Consider the following 25108-nt stretch of genomic DNA (forward strand, 5'->3'; position numbering starts at 1 on the left):
AATTCAGCTTCCTGCATATGGAAAAGAAAGCTCATCAGTCTTGTTTTTAAATAGGTATTTTTATATTGCTCCCTACCACAAACATACCAAGTTCAACACAATAATTTAATTTTAATCATGCCTTTATTGTAGAAAACAAAAAATTGCAACAGTAATTTTGATATGAGGTCACCAAATGGGATTTTAATCTAAAATTTATGGTATATCTGATTAAAATTGGTTCATATATTAATCTGCCTTAACAAGATAAGTTAAGAGGGACACAGCTTTCCCAAATGATTAGACAGGCCTTTTTTTCTAGGGAAGTGGCAATCAACTGGACTGATATGGGGGAGGAGGATGCATCATCTTGCCCACTCATATTTTATGACACCAGGGCCTTTTGTGATCGATCAGGAACTGTTTAACCTTTTCCTTGCTGGAAATGTTCAGTACATGGATGCTAAAGGACAAACATTTCTTTCAAGTACTGGTATTGGTTAGTGTCTGCTTCACCAAGTCCATCTGGTAGCCAAATGCTTTTTGGTCAAGTTTGTCTTTTTGAAAGGCAGCCTGTAATATATCATGCAGAGGAGAAAGTTCTTTCGCTACATTCTTCGTGAAGGGATTGTTTATCTTATGAAGATAACCAGCATAGTGGTAGCAAATACATTTTCTTAAATAAATTGAGCTTCAGAAGATGAAATCAACAGTCATGGAATTCCTCGCTGCTCCTCATGGGAATGATGATGGAAAGTGAAGGTGACGGCAGCATCCCAGGCAGCCTTGAGGACAGTATCCTGGAGGCCACGTTTATCAGCACAGTGATTCCACTGAGATAGATCAGAAGTGCAGTCAGACTCTTCCGGAGGTGGCCTGACTTGATGGCCGTTCACACAGCGGCGACACTTGATCCTGCAACAAAGAGCATCTTACATTTGCAAGCACCAAAAACTTGCCATAACTTGATTCCAGACAACCATATTTTAGTTGGGAGGGTTTAAATTTCAAAGCTTAATAAAACTAGAAAAGCAAAACAGTAGATGCAAGTTGTACTCTATACAGGCAGTCCTCGAATTACAAACACCCAACTTACATATGACTGAGTTACAAATGGGGGTTAGATAAGAAATGAGAGGATATACCCCTAGGATGGGAAATTCACTCCTGTAAAAGTTATTCTAGGGAAAAGGTGTCTTTGTGCAGCTTTAGCACTAATCCTTGTTTCCACGACAATACAAAATTTTCAAAATCCAATTATCTCGAAAAAGAAAGTGAGGTAAAAACTCCTGAATATGGGCACAGACAGCAAAGCAATCTTTACAGGTATGTTAGCCCTTCCTTATGCTACCCAAAACTAAAGAAAAAAGAAATAATTGACTGAAGTTACACTTAAAAATATACCTGTTCCAACTTAAATACAAATTCAACTTAAGAGCAAACCTATAAACATATAATGGGAACTGGACAATAGAAAGGCATTCATGAAACCAACTAAAGTAATCATGAGTAGAAAAAATCTAGGCAAAATTTGAAACCGTTCTAGAAAGCATATATACTTATAGAATCAAAGAATCATTGAGTTGGAAGAGACCTCGTGGGCCATCCAGTCCAGCCGCCTGCCAAGAAGCAAGACAATTCCATTCAAAGAACCTCCAACAAATGGCCATCCAGCCTCTGCTTAAAAGCCTCCAAAGAAAGCCTCTACTAATGATCAGGTGGAATATTCTTTCCTGTAGTTTGAATCTCCCTCCTCCCAATGACTTCCCCTCACATATTTATACATGGCCATCATGTCTCCTCTCAGCTTTCTCTTTTATGCAGGTTAAACAGAACGTTCTAGTCTACAAGGCAACATGGTGTGACAACTTATGTGAAGAAACAAAACAGCAGCCAGTTTATGTCTCTTCAAAAGATTTAAACATAATACTAGAATTATCTGCAGGGTTTCAGTCTATACAGCTGTTTGGGAAACCAGCCAATACATTGGACTTAATGTTGTGCCAGCACACACAGGGCCAATCTGATCTCTACTCTGCAAAAATCAAGCCATGGTTCACAAGACCAACATTATAGGCCCTTATATTTTTTTAACTCCAATACAAGACTATACGTTAGCAGGAAGTCATGAACCTTATGTAGATTGAACCTTATGCTCTGGGGTTATATACAGCTCTCTCACAGCTTCATTTTGTGGGCCTCAACTTTTGTAAATGCTTTCTGCAATTCTAAAAAGGCTGAAATTCCTTTTCCAAGCCTTCCTTACTGGTGGAAAAATCTTTAAACTAAAATGTGAGGTTTCTTGGTCTTAATTTTTTGATTTTGTGCATCACTGAAATAAGCCCCCCAAAAAACCCTGGATTCTACCCTTGGTGGAAAGATGCTGCCTGCACTTGGTACATAGCATGTCTTTTTTTTTGTTTCTGGAGGACTTTACAAAAACAAAATTGGCACACAAACACATGCATTCTTCACCCACATCACCCATCTCCTGCACACATAATAAAGCAGTCCACCTAAGGCTTTCCAAGACCTACTTGTCATGAGTATCACTTGTGGTAGTCTCATTGAGTGTGAAAAGCTCCTTCAGTTCTCCAAGAGAGAAGTGTCTTTCCACATCCTGCTCTTCATCGACTACGCAGCTGCTGAGAGCCTTCTTGTGCGTTTGGCGCTGGAAGATTTTTTCCTCAATAGTTCCTGTCTATAGGCATAAAATTAAGGGAGATGATGTGCTTTTGTGAGATCTGTTGAACATGCCCCTTAAACAAATGTAGAAGAATTTATACCTTTCTTAGGCAAAAGAAGCAAAGTATTTACATTAACTGCTAAGCAAGGTGGAAAGAGCCTCCATACATTTTTATCTGCCTGTAGCCTTTCAACAAGAAAATATTTTTTTATAAAGATTCAAGAACAGCTATACAGCTTATCTTGCAAATCTTCCTTTGTCCAGCTTAAGTTTTAGACGGTTCTATAGGCCAGTGATATCCATTATGATATAAAGAAAGCTTTGAAAAGCTATTGTTTGGGACTACAAATCCCAAGATTCTCTAGTAAGCAAGAGAGGTACAGTCCAAAAAGTAACTTCTCTAACCTCTGATCATAACACAATAGTAAATAACTACACTCAATTTTAATGAAAGAAAATAAACTAAAAGGTTTTGCATGTCATGATACCACACAGTCTTTGCACAGTAGGAAACAAATCTAGGATCATTATCCCCTGATGGAGGTGCTACCTTGACATTGCTAATCAAAAAGCAATTTATGCTGACCTGACTCTTCCACCAGCCTGAATTATTAAGAAGCTTCCAACCATGGGCTTCACTACCTATATAACCAATAGCAGTTAGGTTTATTGGACCCAACTCAGATCTTACCGAGAGCAATCGATAGATATAGCAAGTCTTCTTTTGGCCATCCCTCCATACACGGGCCATGGCTTGTTCATCATTGGCTGGATTCCAATCTGGATCAAACATCACAAGTCTGTTTGCTCCAATCAGATTTAAACCACAACCACCAGCTTTGCTGCTCAGCATAAAAATGAACTCAGGGCTCTGTGGAAACAAAAAAATTAAGTGCTTTTCTGAAGTAATTGAAAAAATAAACTTCTCTGCACTACTTTTAAAGTTCAGTAACAAAGTTATAATCTGATGTTTGCAGTGTTCTTTCAGACTCAAGATAATGGAATTTCACTGCTTCTCAGTAGAGGACATTACACTGACCACATAAATATACAATTAAAGTGGAGTCATATTGTCTGGCTGTTTAAATTCAAACTAAGGATACAGCTAATGATATATGAAAGCACATAATGAGATCGAAGAAGCACTAACTGGTGGAAAACCAGCCAAGGATTTTCTAAAAGATAATAATAATATACTAACAACTAAAAGCATTACAATTTAAAGTATAACATTTTGGTTGTAAGGATGCAAAACAAGAAAGAAATGCATTCCTGCTCTCTTGTCATATTATAATCAAGCACAATTGTGTGAAATGGCAGTGTATCTTGATAATAGATTTTACATGCATGCCCCTATGTGTATAGAGCAGTGGTTCTCAACCTAGGGTCCCCAGATGTTTTGGCCTTTAACTCCCAGAAATCCTAATAGCTGGTAAACTGACTAGGATTTCCGGGAGTTGTAGGCCAAAACACCTGGGGAGAAACATTGGTATAGAGCAGTGGTTCTCAACCTGGGGTCCCCAGATGTTTTTGGCCTACAACTCCCAGAAATCCTAACAGCTGGTAAACTAGCTGGGATTTCTGGGAGTTGTAGGCCAAAAATATCTGGGGACCTCAGGTTGAGAACCACTGGTATAGAGGGAAGAAGAGTGTTATCACCAATAAATGTGATTATTGAAGTGACAACCTTTTTGTATATAAGCTATACATATTTAATTGGAAGACATACTCAAAATATCTTCCCCATCTTAACTAGCATAAATCACATGAGCCTAAAAAGTTCTTTGACTAAGAACTATAATCAATCTAAGAAAAGAAGCAGAAACTAGAAATGTTACTTACAGAGACGCTGTTGAAATGCTCCACTACTTTTGCCCTCTTTTTAATGGACATGGTCCCATCCAGACGGACATACAAGTATCTGACAAAAACATAGTAAATTGGCACAGTAAATTGTGTTTTCATCACAACATCCTTTGTATATTGCTAGATCTAGACAGCAGTGTTAAACAACATCAAGTAAGATTTGAAAACTTTGTTGAACATAGTCTAAGCAAAGGCATTATTACCACTTTTTAATAAAAAAAATCAGAAAAAGAAAAAAAAGTTTCTCACAGCTTCTGAAACATCTAAACAGCAGCATGAACAGCAAGTAGTCTCACAACCTAATTCACATATGCACAAATGAATCTCTGTCATTGTACCTCCTATTTCTGCAGAGTTTCTCAAAGAGGTCCAGTGTCTGGGTGTAATTTGATACCAAGACTACTTTATCATTGCTAGTGCTCTTAGTAACTGCCAGAATGTAGTCTAGAACCAGCATCTTCCCTGGAAAGGAAAGAAAAGTATCAGCATGCATGAATTACACAAGTTTTCAGACATCATTCCCAATACAAATCCACCTACTAACTCATAGATCATATTTGCAGCAACATTTACCTGAGAGCTGGGGTTCCAGAGATTTTGTGCTGTAGCCAGGAGGGAACAACTTCAGCGCACCCACAAACCCTTCTTCCTCTTCTACACACTTGTCATGGATGAGGGCGGGGTCTGGAAACAAAGATTAAAGAGTCACTGCATAGCCCTGCAATTGGTAAGCCCGCTAATCAATCAGGTGGAAGGGCTCCCATTAGTTCAAAACCATTCTTTACAGTAATAGATTTGTTGAATAGCAATAACTAGATTTCCAATTTGCCCAAATTTGAACAGATCAAGAATTAACAACCCCATGCTGCAATTAGAACTGATGGGGTAGCCACCAATAGCTACATTTATCACCTCTAGCATCAGAAGCAGTATATCTCGGTGTATCAGTTGCTGGAGAACAAGTGATAGCGGATGTTAGTGTACTCATGTCTTAGGGTGCATTGACACTGTAGAATGAATGCAGCTTGAAGCTACTTTAACTGCCATAGCTTAATGCTATGGAGTTAAGGGAGTTGTAGTTTGCTGAGCACTCTGTGGAAGAAGGCTAAAGATCTTGTAAAACAACAATTTCCCAGATTCCATTGAGTAATTATTGGCTGTTAATCTGGTGACAAACTGCATTATTTTTCCATTGTAGATGCACCCTTACTCATTGGTTTCCATTGGCTGACCATTGTGTGCGAACAGCATGGTAAACTAGAAGCCGTTTGATTTGGTTCACCATAGCTCTTCCTATGTTCTCATTTAACAAAGTTTAATCATTAGCCTTCCACATTTGCCAGTTTAAACTTTTATGGATTTGATTAATGACAAATTTGTTTAATTTTGTCTTTCTAGGAATCTCTGAGGTCCTCTAAGCACAACTTCCTTGACAACAAGACCATAGCATTATCTTGGAGAACCAAAAGATTTCTAGAAAAAATTCCCCAGTTTTTAAAAAAAATGGGTTTTACTCATTATTTTTCAACTTTTGAAGAACAACCCTGGACACCTAACCCCACTTTCACCAAGTGTATCTAATATGCATGTCTACATGGTGACATTAACTGGATCACCAGCTTATATTATTATTAAATTATTATATTATTATTAGTAAAAGTCAGCAATCCAGTAACAGAAAAGTCATGGTAGTCATTCTTTAAATCCTTTCTTTCACGCAAACAACTTTGTGAAATAAGCTTATAATAATTTCCAGCAAGATTGAGCAGGATTCTGAATCTGTTATTTCCTCTTTCATTCAAACTCCAAATATTTATTAATTTACCATATTTCTCTATGTTCGCCCCCACCTCTGGAACTCCTCTGTTTGCCCCACCAGCTCAATAAATATCATGAGCAATCAATTTGCCTCCAAAGAACTGGAAAAATGGATGCTTCTGTTAGATGTTTTGTCTTATGTCTATTATAACAGGCTGTGTTTTTTTTAAAAATAAAATTTGGGTTGTTAAGTCATAATTTGTTTTTATATGTTGGGTTGCCAAATTTAATTACTATGGATGTATTGTTGTTGTGTTTGGGCATTGAATGTTTGCCTTTTATGTCTGCCCAGAGTCCTCCAGGGAGATTGGCTGAATATATATAAAAAATAGTAATAATCTTCTTCATCATCATCACCTTGGAGGAGACTCAAGGAGGCCTTACAACAGGCAACAATCCGATGCCATACACACATGTATCAAATAAACAATTACAATTAAAACCAAATAATTAATATATGAATTATAACAATATCAATTAAAATCGCACCATCCAAAACATATTGTTCTATTTGTCAATCACATTAATTCATGGTCACTTATTGCACTTCTCCAATTACTTGTCAAAAACTTGGTCCCAAAGCCACGTCTTAATTTTTTTTTTCCTGAACGTCAGGAGAGAAGAGACTGATCTGATTTCGTTGGGGATGGAGTTCCACAGGCAAGGGGCCACCACTGAGAAGGCCCTGTCTCTCGTCCCCATCAGTCGCGCCTGCGACGGAGGCGAGACTGAGAGCAGGGCCTCCCCAGATGATCTTAACCTCCGAGATGGTTCAAATGAGATACATTCGGACAGGTAAGCTATGTTCCATACCAATCCGTATATAGTTGGCATCCACATTTGCAGGTAGTTAGGGATGCTGTACCTCCCACCAAACTATAAAAACTGTGAATACAGGCCCACTATTTTTTCATCCTGAGAATACCTCTCTGGGCATTTGTAGGTCCTTTATTGCATTATGTTCTGGATTCTGGGGTCAGTTCCTCATCATTTAAATAAAACAATCCAACGGAACTACTCACGGTTACAGAGCTTCTTCAGAGATGTGATCGAGGAGAGAGAAGACACACTAATTTTTCCCTCTTTCAGATCTTCAGCTGGTTTTGCTTGTTTCAGAAACTGTTTGTACAGCTCAGACTGAAGGGGAGTCAACCTAATCAGAAACAACACCAATCATGTTCACAATCTTTGAGCACTTGGCCATACAAAAATCTACAATTCCACCTATAACAAAATTGCATAGGTGTCAAAGAGGGCTGTAAAAAGAATGGATGGATGGAAGGAAGGAGTTCAATTTTAACAATGCATGGCAAAGCATGCCTCTGTTTTTTGGCAAAGGTCTCCAATACAGTGACGAATCCTCCATACTTCATGATTAAGTGAAAAGACTGTACTTTATTTCTGAATTGCCCCTTCATCCTGTACCTGCAACACACCACTTGCTCGATTTTCACTGGAAGATATTTTGAAAGAATATCCGAAGTCCTCCTTATAAGACATCTAGAAGGAAGCAAAGTACAGTCAGTGCTGTTCTCCTGATGTCCTCTAAAATTAAGACCAATTTTCTGCTGAGATCCTCCCAGATAATAGCAAAGAAATCTTTTGTGCTTGAAATGTACAGCTCTTGATCAGCACTATATATTTAAGAAGGCTCTTGGTACACTCAGGTACATTGTAGAGCAAGTTTCACCAAAAGGTCAGCATCCCTTTTATCATCAACCACTCCTCTCTCACTGAACTTATCAAAGCATTAAGGAGAGATAAGAAAGAATACCACCAAAAAGTGGTGCCACCATTAATCAAGGAGAATAATAGGTGCATGACACAGGAAAATGATGACTTCAACAAACTAAATGGACTGCACGTTTTGAGCTTTTTTAGATGGTACAAAGTCAAAAGGGGAAATGCGCAGAGGACTTCAACAGCCAAATAATTCCCCCTATAATACAGTGTGGCACAAGGTGCTGTAATAAAAGAAAAACATATGCTCCAATAATAAGAACGACAACAGTACCAATAGTAATAACAGCAGCAGCAGCAGCAACAACAATAGAAAACATCACCTGTTGACAATACTGATAAGCTCTTTAAGCCTCTCCTCTCCCTTATGCCTTCCTGCTTCACTTGCATCTGCATCCCTGCCCTTCAGGATGGGAATTTCAAAGTGCTTTTTAAATTCCTGGGCAGTACCTGGTCAAAGAAAAAGCATGTAAAATATTCAGAAAGAAGCTTCCACTAAACACCACTCCAGTATCTAAGTCCAATGCATCTATACAAGGAAATAGGACCTGACAGAATCTCCATCACTGAGCAGGTAGGAAAACACAGTGGACTCCTGGGCCAAATTTGAAAGTGTAGTAACTGAGAGAGTCACCCTGCTTCCAAAGGATCAAGGACTTTGGTACTGGACTCTCGGGAGCAAAAGTATTCTCCTTTTCTTGAACTCTTTGGTTAGCATAAGTCTTCCAATAAAAAGCTCCTACCTCATTAATGCAACAAAGTAGGGCAATTAGTATGCATTTTGAAACCAATAATAAGGTTTTCCCAAGTCCAGTTGGAATCATGAAAAACCTAGGAAGCCAACCTGTTGATTATTACATGGCTAAAATGATCCATACCTAGGATGCCCGAGTTGACAAAATGTACTAAGCTGAAGTATTCAAGGAGATCATTCTGAATCGGGGTTCCTGAGATGAGCACTCGGCGTGGTGTGTTCAATTTGTACAGAGCTTGGTATGTCTGGTTGTCCGAGTTCTTGAGCCTGTGACCCTGAAAAATACGATTAATGAAGCAAGAAGCCAAATGATCCTTAACCAAAAGAACTGGTTCTTTTTTTTTACTCCAGAATGAAAACAATACACCCGTCTCATAAGCTTTCAGTGAAAACTAAAGCAGGAAAAAGTACAGCAAATACTTTTAATAGTATGGTTTCCCCTTGACATTAAGTCTAGTCGAGTCTGACTCTGGGGGTGGTGCTCATCTCCATTTCTAAGATGAAGAGCCGGCGTTGTCCATAGACACCTCCTAGGTCATGTGGCCAGCATGACTGAATGGAAAGGTGTTACCTTTCCACAGAAGCAGTACCTATTGATCTACTCACATTTGCATGTTTTCGAACTGCTAGGTTGGCAGAAACTTTTAATACTGGTGGCGTTACTGAAGCAACAAGTACTTACAAGCAACATATGATTGATTGAATAAATGAAGAAAGAATATGTGGTGATACACTGAAATATTGGCATTCTGGAGAGGAAGTTAATCTAATATGTGAAGAATGATATAGGCAACACAAAGCATTCTTCTCCAATTACAATGCTGACAAAAGCAGTTGGGAATTTCATCTACAGAACTACATAATTCCCAGTCCTTTAAAAAAATCCCCTGGAATATTGATACCTCTTTATGTAATACAATATTTACAAAAAACTAAGCGGAGATGTACTGAACAGAGTCTCTACGGTATTAACAACATATGGAATTTCTTTGGTTCTAATTTTATATTTCAGTAATTATATAATTCCTGAAATGTTGCATGCAAGATCAAAACATCACTATTTATTCTTAAAAAATAGAATTGCAGGTTGAGTATAACTTATCAAAAAGGATTAGGACCAGAAGTGTTTTTGATTTTGAAATACCTACATATGCATATGTACCCATGATGAGGTATCTTGGAGACAAGACCCAAATCTAAACATGAAATTCATTTATGTTTCACATACAGTCTGGATGTAATTTTATGCAATATTTTAATAATAGCATGCATGAAACAAGGTTTCTGTACATTGACTGAACCACCTGAAAGTTTCACGATCTCAGCCATGCATGAGGGCGATTCCAGATTTTGGAGTATTTTTGATTTTGGAATTCTGGATAAAGAATTCTCAGCTGGTGCATGTATTTTTGTGCATATACACATACATAGTATATGCATATAGGGACTGCTGATCACAATTTGTCCTACTGTGGTTGCCAGTAGAGTTTCCAGGTATATTCAAGCCTATAAAAGCATTACCAACACAACACACATTGTCCACTGGGTGCCACTAGTTCAACATGATTGAAAAAGGCAATACATTCTCACCAAATCAGTGTGATGAGAATGTACTGTAATGATGTGGCAACAACAAAACACTGTCATAAAAAGTTTTTTTTTTTCCCTTTTGGAATATTGAAGGAGGAAATTGAAGAGAATCTTTGATCCCTCAGCTGCCTCCCACATACCTCATCACATATGACCAACCCGACACTTCCTTTCTGAAAAACTTCAGCATGAAGACGGAAAGTCTCATAGGAAATAATTAGGATGGGGGACGGGACTCGAAGGCCTCTCTGGTTCATAAACCCAGCTATCAAGAAAATTTAAAAAAAGGGGGGGGGAGTAAATGAGACAGGGGAAAATATTAGGATCAGAAATTTTTCAGAACTGGGCAGCCAGTTAAAAAAAAAACATGCAAAACATCACGGTCAATTATTTCCAGCTCACCTAAACAAAGGGTTCAACAAATCCATGGCTTTGTTGGCACACAGCCCAAGTTATCCAAGTTCAACAAGATACACTCATTTTGGGTTATGGGACTTTTCTCCATTTATCATCTCATCCAGTGGGTTGCAATGAGACTTAGTGATATTTAGAACAGACTGACTGAAACCAATGGGACTTCAGTCATGATGAAACTGAGGAATCATCTACATTGTAGAATTAATATAACTTAATACCACATCAGTCTTCATGGTTCAATGCTATAGAATCCTGGGAGACACCAAAACTATTTGGAAGAGAAGGCTAAAGGCTTGTAAAACTGAAGCTCTCAGGATTCCAGAGCATTGAGTCATGGCAACTGAAGTAGTGTCAAACTGGATTAATTCTACAGTGTAGAAGAATTCTAAATCTCATTGATTTCAGTGGGATCATTCTCAACAGAACTAAATCTGAATCTAATTTTCTCTGCTAAATTTATCCTTTTGTCACCATAAATATCAAATTATTCATTAGGAATTACAAGAATATTCAATTCAATGTAGCCTCTAAGAAAGCAACCACACTCTTAATTTAGCTTGAAAATAATCAGCAATTCATTTCCTTAAATGCTCTTTCTGTTCAACAGTATATATTTTTTTACATTGCACATACAGTACTACCTTCATACCTAGCTTCCTGTCTATGTCCTCTTTAGAGCCTCCATCAATAGCCAGGGGCTGGATCCTTCCTCCAAGCCATTTGCCCACCTCATTGTACCAGTTTTTCACCAGGCTGGAAGGCGAGACGACGATGGCCTTGTCAATTTCAGGCTTGCAGTCTGGGCTCTGGCGCAAGAGCGTCCACATTAGAGTGATGCACTGCAAGGTCTTACCCAAACCCATCTCATCAGCCATGATGCAGCCATGACTTCCGAGGATACGGCGGCCTGTCACACACTCCCACAGGAACTTCACTCCCTGCAGGCAAGAATTTGACTTGGATCAGAAAAGTTCTGCTGAATATTTAAACAGTGATATTTCCTATTTAGGTGAGTCAGGAAACCTACAGGCAGCCCCCAAGTTATGAACAAGATAGGTTCTATAGGTTTGTTGTTAAGCTGGATTTCTCAGAAAAGCTACATTTTAAAGAGTAGCTTCAGCCATACACACACGCGCATGTACCCACACACATATACACATACTTTGGATAGCATAGGAAAGGATTAACATCCTTGTGGTGTTTGTTTTGATGTCTGTGCCCCTAATCTAAAGATTTCACTTCACTTTCCTGTGATAATTGGATTTTGAAAAATGTGGCTTGCTGTGGAAACAAGGACTGGTGATAAAGCTTTAGTGGAGACACCTTTCCCTATGATAACTCTTTCAGGAGTGAATTTCCCTCCTTAGGGGTAGATTTCTCTCACTTGAGGACTACCTGTATAGAATGTCAACAGAATGTCACTAACAGAACTCCAACCCATAATTTCCCTCACTTTTAGTAGGATAGCATAATTCATTATTATAATTATATCAAGTATCCATAGATTACTTGATATGATTATAATACTGAATTATACTACAGTAAAATAAGTCTCCATGTGCAAAGAAAAAGCAGCGTAAAATAATAATAATAATAATAATAATAATAATAATATCACCAAATTCACAGGGATACATTCCCAATTGTACCAGTTACCTGAAACTGTGGATATGACTGAATGCCATTAAATTACCTGACTTCCAGTCTCAGCATATCATTGAGTTGTGCTGGAGGATCTAGAGATCCTCCAATGAGATACTATGGTAGCTTCTTGGGAAAGTATACCATAGATCTGCCTGGAGAGCCTAGCAAATTCCTACAGACAGTATTTTTCCCCCATGTAAGTGAAACTACAGATATGGGTCCCATGTTTATGGAGGTCTTACTATATTTGTAAGGTTCTAACCCTCCTTTTTCCTTGCAAAAGAGGTAAGCAGGATTAGATGAAGACAAAACTACTACCAGACTTCTGACTGGAAATTACTAGTGTATTCAGGCCTTATTAGACCATATTAACCCATTTAACATCATTGGCCACACAATCAATGAACACATCTGTGAGCCTTCATTGGCTTTTGTAAATTAATCTGGACATTTTATGTCCATGTTTTAATGTTAGTTATAATTTTCAATAGATTACAGCTTTATTTAAGTTATAGATGTCGTGTTTAAGCTATCCTCTTCTGTGGGGTTATTTGGGGCTATTAAATTTGTGCTTATTGTTATTGAGGCATTAAATGTTCACCTTTTTATTTGATGGGATCTGCCCTGAGTTCCCCTGGGGAGATAGGGAGGAATGTAAATAAAGTTATTATTATTATTATTATTATTATTATTATTATTATTATTTTAGGTAGCAAGATCACAACAGCAGCAGCAGCAACTTCTGTATTTGGCTTCTCACAGCACTCACCTCTCTCTGATGTGGCCGTAAAACGTGACTGAGAACAGGGTCCACTACAACATGGACAGGAAATTTCTCCCTTCAGGAAAAAAGGAAGGACAGATGGGATGAAGTGTAAAAGTGCATATGACCACTCTGCTTCACAAGAGAGGCTTTACTATTTAAATTATTTGTACATTTAGACATCACTGGATGTTCATGCATTTCTAAGGTGCAACAAACAAGAACAGGTTCTAGTTACATTCTGAGGTAGCTACACAGAAACACATAAGTCTATTAAGCAATTAAACACTGTACACTTTCTAGTTTCTATTAGATAAAGACAATGATACAGAAACATCTGTAAAGTGAAAACTACTATAGCAAGTTCACTGTCATTTCTTGGCCATTTTCATACATGAAACAAGCATTTTCTTGTCCAGAAAAGAAACTTAGAATGGTCTTATGAATGGGATTTGTCACTGAATATGCAATATTTGATATATGGAAGATGACCATGGTTGGTGGAAGGTGCAATTCATGCCAGGTTTTCATGTGATTTATGACATCCAAATCTTAAGTCAAGCCAAAGACCGCATAAGAGTTATTTAATCAAAATGTAAGCAGATATGAGAATCAAGCTGAAACAATGGAAAATGTATACTGGGAGGGAGAATGGGTTAATGGAGATAACTCACTTGTCAATTTTCAGCTGCTCATGAGCACTGAGAGGTGGAGGCTCATACAGCACCAGAGCCCCTTCCTCAAAAGGATCATGTAGGGCATGCCTAACCCCCGCACGTTTAACACCAAGGGCCTTTAAACCCAGAGAGCCTGGAAGATCACAACAAGGGAGGAACATTAGTTCTCTTCTTTACAGCAAATGCAAAACTGTCAAATAAAATGTGGGGAGGTTAAGCTGAAGTACTGAGAGTAAGATATAAATCACACAGTGCAACACAACCCATAAAAAGTCTTGTGCATTATTTCTTATGATTTGCAAATGTCACAAGACTATGCTTTAAAGCAGGGAGTAGCATGATACCAATAATTCTTCTTAAGATGCTGCATAAAAAGGAAACACAAAACCTGAAGGCAGCAGTAACAGTGTCGACAGTAATGTCTGGATATAGCTAACAGCCATGCCAATTATTTTGAACAATTGATAGCACGGTTTCACTTGACTGTATGATTATTACTTCTCTTCACTAGTTTGGTTAGAAATGTTATGCTCCCAAGAGAGAAATATTTTTCATTTCATTTTAGTTTGTCTACAAATTCAGTCAGCCCTCTAAATCCATGGATTCTGCCATCCATGGAATGAAAATATTCCAAAAAGGAAAACTTGATTTTTCTATTTTCTATAAAGGCCACCATTTTACTACACCATTGAACATACATGCACCCCTCAAGTTACAAAAAGGTTTGTTCTTAAGTCAAATTTGTATGTAAATCAGAATTGGTACATTTTAAAGTGCAACTCCAGGCAAATATATGCATATATTAGCTTTAGATAGCACAGTGTGCTGTTTGTTTCTGTGCCTATGATCTGAAGATTTCACCTCACTTTCTCTGTGAGAATTGGATTAAAAAAATAGCTTCTTGTAAAAAAAAGCTTCTTGAGATAAAGCTTCAGTGGAGACACCTTTTCCCCATGATAACTCTTTCAGGGGTGAATTTCTCTCCCGAGGGGCAGATTTTTCTCACTTCCTGTTGTCTCATCCCCGTTATGAACTTGTAAGTCAGATGTTTGTAACTCAGGGACTGCCTTGACATGAAAGCTGCCCCGTCTCAAAAAAAGCAGTCAGATTTCAATGTCTTGCCCATATGATTGGGAAAAGGTATTCATCTGCCTACAAAGATATAGCTAGGAAAAGTGTTCCAGGACTGAACATCTGCAGAGGTTGATGTCCACAGTTGTGTATGTCCTGAAACCAAACTCCAGCATATGCCATGGGTCATATAAATATATCTAAGAAGGTTTCACCCCCCTCTTTTCCTAAGTCACATTTACCTGACTGCATATTAGTGATGTACCTGTTGCTTTCAAATGTGGAAGATGAGATATCTCAAGCTATATTTATCTTATTTACAACTATTTATAAAGTGCTGATATCTAAAGAGCTTGAAGTACAGTAAACAAATCTAGAAGCAGCACATAAAATGATGCATTTGCTATATTCCAAAGAATTTAAATGCATTAGCTAAATTATACTTGCAAGGCTTTTATAAGACAGGCGTGTCTTCAACATGTTCCTAGGGTTCATGTTACATGTCAAGGGAAGCTTACTCCACAGAGTATGAACTATAAGGAGTTAATTGGATTTACAAAGAAAATGGAAAATTCAAGCATCAGCAACAAATGTTCTGACCATAACAATTGGGTTTATTGGAAGCTACAGCAAAATGTAATACTAAATCATGGTATTCATGCTAGCTATGTAACTAATACAGTAAACTTGCGTATGTTTACTTGAAACTAAACTTCAGTAATCAGAATTAAATGCATAGAGGGTCAATGCTACCCATGATTCATTACTGTGAAATTCTTCACATATGAAATTAAGAGCTCATCGACACTGACTATTTAAGAAAGATCAATGTTAGCTTTAAAATGTGGTGGCCAGACAACAAAATCCCGCAGAAGTGCATGAAAGAAAGCCCTTACTGTGCAATAGTGCTCTTGGTTTGTATAATTATCATCCACACCTCAGACTAGTTCCAGGATTTCCTACTTAATCATCTGCACAGCGAAACCACTTTCTCCAATACCAGTTTAAAACAGCATTAAATGGTCAGTGTAGGTGGTGTGTTTATTTTCCTATCTCCCTATGAGTTCTCCCTTACAATTAGTTCTGCCCCCTTATCTCTCCCGGAGTTTTTAAATCATTTTAAGTACATGTGGCCCGCTCTATGTCATTATGTTTGGTTCCTATGTTCTGTGCGTATTGTTTTATATGTTTTGATGTTTTACATTTTAATGTTATGTTGTTTATTTTATTGCAATTTGTATTGTTATATTGTAGTTTGTTGTTCAGGCTTGGCCCCATGTAAGCCACTCCGAGACCCTATTGGAGAGATGGTGGCGGGGTATAAATAAAGATTATTATTATTATTATTATGGAGCCTCTCTTCTATTACACAAAGCTTCATTCTCATCTATTCCATATGAAAGACCAAAAACAAGAACCCCAACAATTAAAAAGAAAAGCTTCATTCTGGGGAAAAAGGAACTCCAGATTTACCTGTATAATTTGGAATGGGAACTTTGAATGGTTTTGACAAAATGCTGCGGATAAAAGCCTCCTGAGAATTGAAATATAAAATGGTCATTAGTTTAACATTAAAGATATCACTTTGGCTAATCAGAGAAGCTTGAGAAATCGTTACACTATAAGCATTTCTATTCCTTTGCCTTCACCTCCCACACCAAAACAGGAATACATTAATTCGCTAAAGTCTTACGATGAACTTACATGTTTGCTGCCATCAAGACAGTGGGGCCGATTGGTTAACTGAGCCAAGGGTTTCCGAAAAGGTGAGATATAGCATTCCTTGTTATCAGCCTTGCTGCCATGTTTCTGCCTTTTTGGAATCTAGAAAAAATCAAACATATTTCCTTGAGCATTTTGAAAACCAAAGAGGTCTGAACTCATTACTATCACACTGCCTAAACATCCAGTTAGTTCTTTGCATTTGAGCACTTGCCTACAATGTTCACTGTCAGTGCCACAACTTAGCAGAGCTTCAAAGATAATTGTGAAGCATGACAGAATCAAAATGTCAAGGATAATCTGCTCCATTTCCTTAAAATCAAGCTTGAAACCTTGCAGACAAGGAGTGGTTAGATAGAGAAAAGTGAAAGAAAATAAAAATAAAAGGTGGTAGCAACCAAAGAACAAGTTTTGAAGATTAGCCTTACACTACATCACAATTCAAGAGAGATATTGACAAGCTGGAATGTGTCCAGAGGAGGGCGACTAAAATGATCAAGGGTCTGGAGAACAAGCCCTATGAGGAGCGGCTTAGGGAACTGGGCATGTTTAGCCTGAAGAAGAGAAGGCTGAGAGGAGATATGATAGCCATGTATAAATATGTGAGAGGAAGCCACAGGGAGGAGGGAGCAAGCTTGTTTTCTGCTTCCTTGAAGACTAGGACGCGGAACAATGGCTTCAAACTACAAGAGAGGAGATTCCATCTGAACATTAGGAAGAACTTCCTGACTGTGAGAGCCGTTCAGCAGTGGAACTCTCTGCCCCGGAGTGTGGTGGAGGCTCCTTCTTTGGAAGCTTTTAAACAGAGGCTGGATGGCCATTTGTCAGGGGTGATTTGAATGCAATATTCCTGCTTCTTGGCAGGGGGTTGGACTGGATGGCCCATGAGGTCTCTTCCAACTCTTTGATTCTATGATTCTATGACTAGAGCAAACTAGCCCTACTATCTTTATGAAAATCACTATTAGATAATGGCTAAGGCTAATTCATGGGAGCCCCCAGTGGCGCAGTGAGTTAAAGTGCTGAGCTGCTGAACTTGTTGACCGAAAGGTCTCAGATTCTAATCCGGAGAGCGGAGTGAGCTTCCGCTGTCAGCTTCTGCCAACCTAACAGTTTGAAAACATGCAAATGATCCATGAAGTCATGCTGGCCACATGACCTTGGAGGTGTCTACGGACAATGCCGGCTCTTCAGCTTAGAAATAGAGATGAGCACCACACCCCAGAGTTGGACACGACTGGACTTCATATCAGGGGAAAACCTTTACCTAACTCTTCCTTTGGACATAGACTAGAGCTTGCAAGTTAACCTCTGCTTTGCCATGTTCATGCATGTCACTCTGCACTCTTTGAAATCAGAGGTGAATATGAATGAGATCATTTGATAGCTTTCAACAAACATTAGTGGAAATGGTTATGTACTGCTTTAAAAAGAAGAGTGGGAGAAAAGGAGAAAGCAGAACCAAAGTTGGAGTCTTATGTATAATATATGCATCGTATGTATGAACCTTATATGTATGCAAATGACATTTAACTCATTAAGACATATTTTCAACTAAACATCCACTCCACTCAGATCCATTGTGAGCACCATTGGATCCCCCACATACAGTGTGGCAAAATTTCTGGCTGCACAACTGCAAACCCATATTGGGCTCACTAAATGACTCAGCCCACTGCATAGGAAAAGAATCAGCAATCTCAAAGTCAGTGCCAATGACAAATTAATCAGCTTTGATGCGGTGTCTCTATTCATCAAGGTCCCTATAACACCTTTATTTATGTATTTATTTACTTTATTTATATACCGCTTTTCTCAGCCCTCAGGCGACTCAAAGCAGTGAACAACATCAATACAAAACATCACGAGACAAGTATAGGGCAATTAAAAACAATTGTAACATACATCATTAAACATCCGTATAACAATCATTAGCACCTCAACAGTAAAATCCGAATCCAGTCACCATCACACGCATCAACTGGAATTTCCCAGAAGACATCAAAGCCCTGTTTCACCATTGCCTCAGCACAAGCTACTTCCAGTGGGACAATGATATCTATGAACAGAAAGATGGAGTAACCACGGGGAGCCCTCTGTCATCACTAATTTTACATGGAACACTTTGAGAAACATGTCCTGGAAACAACAACAAAAAAGTCCACTATGGTTCAGATATGCAGATGACACCTTCAACATTTGGAACCACGGAGAAAAAGAATTAAACACATTCCAGGACCACATCAACTCCATAATGACATGATGGCAACAGTCTTGGACAGCAATGGTTCCCAAAGTGACCCATTTAAGGTGGAATCAGGTGTCAAACAAGGATGTGTTATTGCCCCAACTTTATTCTCCATCTTCATCACTATGATACTTCACCTTGTTAACGGGAAGCTTCGCACCGGAGTGGAAACCATCTATCGGACAGATGGCAAGCTGTTTAACTTCATCAAACTGAAAGCCAAAACCAAGGTTACAACAACATATATTATAGAACTCCAGTATGCTGATGACAACGTCGTATGTGCGCATTCAGAAGAAGACCTACAAGCCACTCTAAATACCTTCGCAGAAGCATACGAGAAGCTCGACCTGTCATTAAACATAGAGAAAACATCGAGAAAACATCTTATGTGTAACATTAGAAAATGTTGACCATTTCTGCTACCTTGGCTGCCACCTCTCCACCAAAGTCAACATTGACACCGAATTACAACATCACCTGAGCTCTGCGAGTGCAGCATTTTTCCGAATGAAGCAGTAAATAAAGAATACCACTCAGCAACAGAATTCCAGGCAGCAAACAATCAAGTGCCAGCCAACACTTCCTAAACAAAGGATGCCTCCAGGCAACAACACTGATTGACTTTGCAGCTGCAAGACTACTCAATGCTAATCAAGCTTGCCAACTGCAATGTTTACACTTGCTTCAAACAGACAAGGGTTCTTCCCCCACTCTGGACAGTTCCCAGATATATATGCACTCCACTTGTCTAATTTCCAACAGACCTCTGAGCAAATCTCTGTGTATGCCTGCCACAGATGCAGACAAAATGTCAGGAAATAATTGTACTAGAATATGGTCATACAGTCCGAAAAACTCACAGCAACCTAGTGATTCCAGCCATGAAAATCTTCAACAACACAAACATGCACGTGCTTGGAATCTTTGTTTAAAGATGCTAAACAATTTGATAAGGCCAATATTAAGTTAGCATTTCCCCTACATTTGGGAGGGGAACATGTAGATCAGGTGGACTTGAACGTCACGGAAGGTTAAAATGACCCAGAAAGCAGGAAGTCAAATGGAAATGTTGTTGTCTATCTCAAACAAGAAAGAAACTTGTCAGCTCTGATCCACGTAAGTCGACTGCTACTATGCAACTAACTACAGAATTATATATTTAAAACCTATGGCAAAATTAAGACTTGACAAGACCTGACTTGTTCACACGCTGACCAATACCCAATTTATATTTATTCATTAACACACTTAGTGCAAATCGTTGTGATCGTAACTACAAGTCCATTTGAGCTAATGGCTCAAAAATAGCTCATCTGTGGACCTACTGTTTTTTTGAAGGACTGTTGTTGTTCATTCGTTCAGTCGTTTCCGACTCTTCATGATTTCATGGACCAGCCAACGCCAGAGCTCCCTGTCGGTCATCATGACCCCCAGCTCCTTCAAGGTCAATCCAGTCACTTTAAGGATGCCATCCATCCATCTTGTCCTTGGTCGGCCCCTCTTCCCTTTTCCTTCCATTTTCTCCAGCATCATTGTCTTCTCTAAGCTTTCCTTTCTTCTCATGATGTGGCCAAAGTACTTCATCTTGGCCTCTACTGTCCTTCCCTCCAATGAGCAGTCAGGTTTTATTTCTTGAAGTATGGACTGGTTGGATCTTCTCGCTGTCCAAGGCACTCTCAGCACTTTCCTCCAACACCACAGTTCAAAAGCATCTATCTTCCTTCGCTTAGTCTTCCCTATCGCCCAGCTCTCACATCCGTAGGTGACTATGGGGACTGTACTCCCTTAAATGAGAGTCAGTGCAATATAGAGGTTTGAGGGTTGAACTACAGCTCTGGAAAATCAGGGTTCAATTCCCCTCTTTGCCATGAAGTGACCATGGGCAAATCACAGACTCTCAGACACAAACCCCTGCAAAAGAGTTGTCTTAGGGTCCCCATAAGGCAAAAAAGACTGGAAGGTACACAGCTATTCCTTACATTGCTACACACTATCTACAAATAGTGGAAGTTGCAGTTCAGCAACATCCAGAAAACCACCAACTTTAGTATTAAGAAATTCTTGGCCTAAGGCCCACCCTACTAGGAGAAAGCTAATCTTGGTCTGGTCAGTAGCTAGTTTGAAGAGCCCCTGAGAAACCTGTGGGCGATATCTTAACATCCATGGTGAAAGCATTAGTAAGAAATTAGCAGGAAACCACAATGCTCACAGCTTTAGGATGCCAATCATCTTCATCCTCAGGACTGTCCTCTCCGGGTTTCCTCTTGCCCAGTTGGCTAGGAGCCAGGCTTCTCCTCTGCAAGAGAAAAAAAAGCAGTAGATCATAGCTACCCATTAAAAATCTATATAAAGTAAAACATGGTTTTCAATAAACTGTTGTTGCTGTTTGACATCCCTAAGATGATTCTATCACAGGGATTTCTTGGCAAAATTTGTTCAGAGAGGGTTGCCATTGTCTTCCTATTAGGCTGAGAAAGTGTGATCTGCCCAAAGGCATCCTGTGGGTTTCCAAGGCTGAGTGGATTCAAGGATTCAAACCCTGGTCTCCAGAATCGCAGTCCAATCCAACCACAAAATCACAGTGACTCAAAAAAGGGGGGGTTGGATGCATTTAAAGAGACAGCCATGGCAGTCAGTTGCATAAGGTGACCAGATGAAAAAGAGGAAAATGTAAACAGTGTAAGTTAAACCTGGACTTCTTAAACTTCCACTTGCAACCCCATTTCCACCAGGGTATATAGGTATACAAAATAGGTATAAAAATCAAACACTTACTGATAACAAATCAGTATTTTAAAGGCTTGCTAAACAGGCTGCTTTTCCTTTTTATGAAGTACAGCTGAAGCAACTTCCATAGAGTCCATTGTGAACCCTGCACACTGTTGCTCATAGTTGTGCAAATGGGTGGCACCTAGAAAGCTTTTACATTGTGTGAAAGGGGCCTCATTTGAGGTTAGAACCCACATATTAAGAAGCAGTGACTTAAAGCCATCCCTGTTAAAAAAAATTCCAAAAACAGTGAGCTAAATCTAATTATTAGTCAGAATTTGTACAGAGCCACTGAATCAATAAAACTTATACTAAAGTTGACATGACATGTCTGTTCTAGTTAGGGCAAACCATTAGGTCCTTTGGCACATTAAAGACACGTAAACAGTATTCTTCATAACCTACAGTCTGGCAGAGACCTTTCCTGCTGTACTGGCAGACATATGTGCAGTATGCATGGTTAATTCCACCAAACATGTCTATGGCTGTGGCTACACTGTAGAATTAATGCAGTTTGACACATCTTTAACTGCCCTGGCTCAATACTATGGAATCCCGAGAGCTGTAGTTTTGTCAAGTGTTTAATCAACTTTGTCAAGGAGTGCCGGTACCCCACGCCTAACTTTGAAATTCTGGGAAACACTTAATGTATTTAATAGTGGACTAGTGCTGGCCCTGTACTATATGGCTGTATGTATATGTATGCGTCTGTGTATATGTGTGTGTGCGCGCGCGCGCATTTATAAGGCATGGGCAAACTTGGGCCCTCCAGGTGTTTTGGACTTCAACTCCCACAATTCCTAACAGCCTGCCAAAACACCTGGAGGGTCCAAGTCATACACAGGCGGCCATAAGTCGGAAACATTATTATTATTATTATTATTATTATTATTATTATTATTATTATTAACTGCAGTTCTCTACCACTTTTCTCATCACTGGGGGAAGGAGCCCTCAGTGGCAAAGTGGGTTAAACCCCTGTGCCGGCAGGACTGAAGACTGACAGGTCACAGGTTCGAATTTGAGGAGAGCGTGGATGAGCTCCCTCTATCAGCTCCAGCTCCTCATGCGGGGACATGAGAGAAGCCTCCCACAAGGATGGTAAAAACATCAAAACGTCTGGGCGTCCCCTGAGCAACGTCCTTGCAGACGGCCAATTCTCTCACACCAGAAGCGACTTGCAGTTTCTCAAGTCGCTCCAGATACAAAAACAAAAAACAAAACCGGGGGGGGGGGGGGGACTCAAAGCGATTTACAACATAATAAATGGCAAATTCAATGGCTCATATATATATATAAATATCACTTATCTAAATCAATAACATATAACTGAAGATAAAAACCATTAAAACTATAAAAACATCAAACATAGACATAAGAATGGAACATATTATTGCTGCAATTAACAATGTAGACCCCTTCTCTGCTCCCCACCCCCACTCCCCAACTCTCTCCATAGCGTTTCAGCCCTTCTTTCTATACCCCCCCCCCCCCAAATCCCAACAGACACAAAGTTACTTAGGTACACATTGAATACAAAACGGGGAGTTGCTGTTTTAAAAGAAGGAAAGGAAATCCATATATCCTGCAAAGGAATGAAAGGCAATTCCTCACTCACCATTTCGTCCCCGCGGAATTATTTTCCATCTGTGCCCCGGTTCAAAGAGGCTGGTAACTGGAGGGGAGTCAGCATGGAGACCAATGCTAGGAATTCAGACGCCCAGGAAACCCAGAGTGTGAGGAAGAAGACAACTCAGCTGCTTAATCAAAATTGGAAGCAAAGGAAGGCGTCAAGAGAGGAAGAATATGGGGTGGGGAGCAATTAAGTCACTGGGGAAGAAGAGATAACAGCGTCTACACGAAAGGCTGACGCGCAACGAACCCGCTCCAGCGGCGACGCGAGGCTGAATATAAAGCCACGCCCCCAACTGCGGCTTTTCCTTTTTCCCGCGCGGAGCCTTCGCAGCAAATAGCCACGCCCCCTCGTCTTAGGCGCACCCAATCACGCGCCGATTGAAGCGTTCGCCCAGCGATTGGCTCTGCGCTCTTGGTGGGGAGAGAGAGGACTGGCAGGAGAGTGGGAGGGCAGGTAGAACGTGCGACTGCGATAGGAGGCGGCCTCGAAGATGGGAAGGTCGGAGGTTCGAGGCCCGCAACCCCCATTATGAACCAAAAAAAAAAAAATTACTCGAGAAATAATTACTATAGTGCCAGGAAGAATCGACTCATTTGTTGTGTACCCGGTGATGTTGCTCATCTGAGCTTCATTGGCAGCACTTCCACCCTTTGGATGTTAACATAGAGTTGGAAGAGATCATAAAGGTCATCCAGTCCAAACCCCTGTCATGCAGGAAAATGCAATCACATCTCATAATAGATCAATGATTGTAAATCAAAGACCACTCATCACAAATCTGGAATCATAGCCATGATGCCCTTCCCTACCCTCCTAATTCTATTTATTTCTTATGATTTGCTATTTTATAAATGGTCACATGCATTCACAGAACAGCCTGGCTTGTTGACAAATGTGTGTTTGCCTTATTCCTTTGTTCCAGTGCAACTCAAAGTAGTGGCCCTTGAACCAGTGATCCCTGAGCCATTGATGCCTAAGCAATGTTAATGAAAGAAACAAACAATTGGGTTGTTATGTGTTTTCCGGGCTGCAGGGCCATGTTCCAGAAGCATTCTCTCCTGAAGTTTCTCCCGCATCTATGGTAGGCATCCTCAGAGGATGTGAGGTTTGTTGGAAACTAGAAAATGCAGTTTATATATCTGGAATGTCCAGGGTGGGAGAAAGAACTCTTGTCTGTTGGAGCTAGGTGTGAATGTAGCATTGGCCACCTTGATTAGCATTTAATGGCCTAGCAGTTTTCAAGGTCTGGCTTCTTACTGCCTGGGTAGCCAGGATTTCGATTCAGGGGGTGGGGGTAGCTGAGTTTGATTCGGGAGGACTGAGTCTGAGTGAAAGAGGGTCTACCCTAGCAAACCTTTTGTATCCCAATACCCCCATGCATATGGGACATATTGAACATGGTGATCAGATCATGATATGAATAAACATAACAGTTTAAATAATGCAGCAGTAAGGCCTTTTCGCGAACCATCATGACAATTTCGGGGGGGGGGGGGCTGAAGCCCCACACCCCCCCCCCCCCCGGCTACATGCCTGGAGGAACCCTTCGTTGGATGTTCTTGGACATTCTACACATATATAAACCCTACTTGCCTAGTAGGGTTTATATATGTGTAGAATGTGTAAAACCTGTGTAAAAACCTTCCAACAGACCTCTCAACCTTTGAGGATGCCTGCCATAGATGCAGGCGAAACATCAGGAGAGAATGCTTCTGGAACATGGCC

At 39.8% G+C, this 25108-nt stretch overlaps 1 protein-coding gene across 1 annotated transcript; it reads right to left on the reverse strand.

Annotated features, from left to right (window-relative positions):
- Positions 1–104: 104 nt before the first annotated feature.
- On the reverse strand, positions 105–23680 carry RAD54L (RAD54 like). The gene is made up of 18 exons (XM_060773436.2): positions 23366–23680; positions 21188–21274; positions 16710–16829; positions 16479–16539; positions 13932–14067; positions 13264–13333; positions 11500–11788; positions 10574–10698; positions 8968–9118; positions 8413–8539; positions 7775–7849; positions 7372–7502; positions 5105–5215; positions 4870–4993; positions 4508–4586; positions 3357–3536; positions 2517–2680; positions 105–894 (listed from the first exon to the last, which is right to left on the reverse strand). The coding sequence occupies exons 1-18, from the start codon at positions 23366–23368 to the stop codon at positions 693–695; spliced, it is 2235 nt and encodes a 744-aa protein (XP_060629419.2). The 5' UTR covers positions 23369–23680; the 3' UTR covers positions 105–692.
- Positions 23681–25108: the final 1428 nt, after the last annotated feature.

This window comes from Anolis sagrei, chromosome 4, assembly GCF_037176765.1.
Source record: "Anolis sagrei isolate rAnoSag1 chromosome 4, rAnoSag1.mat, whole genome shotgun sequence".
NCBI classification, from domain to species: Eukaryota; Metazoa; Chordata; class Lepidosauria; order Squamata; family Dactyloidae; genus Anolis; species Anolis sagrei.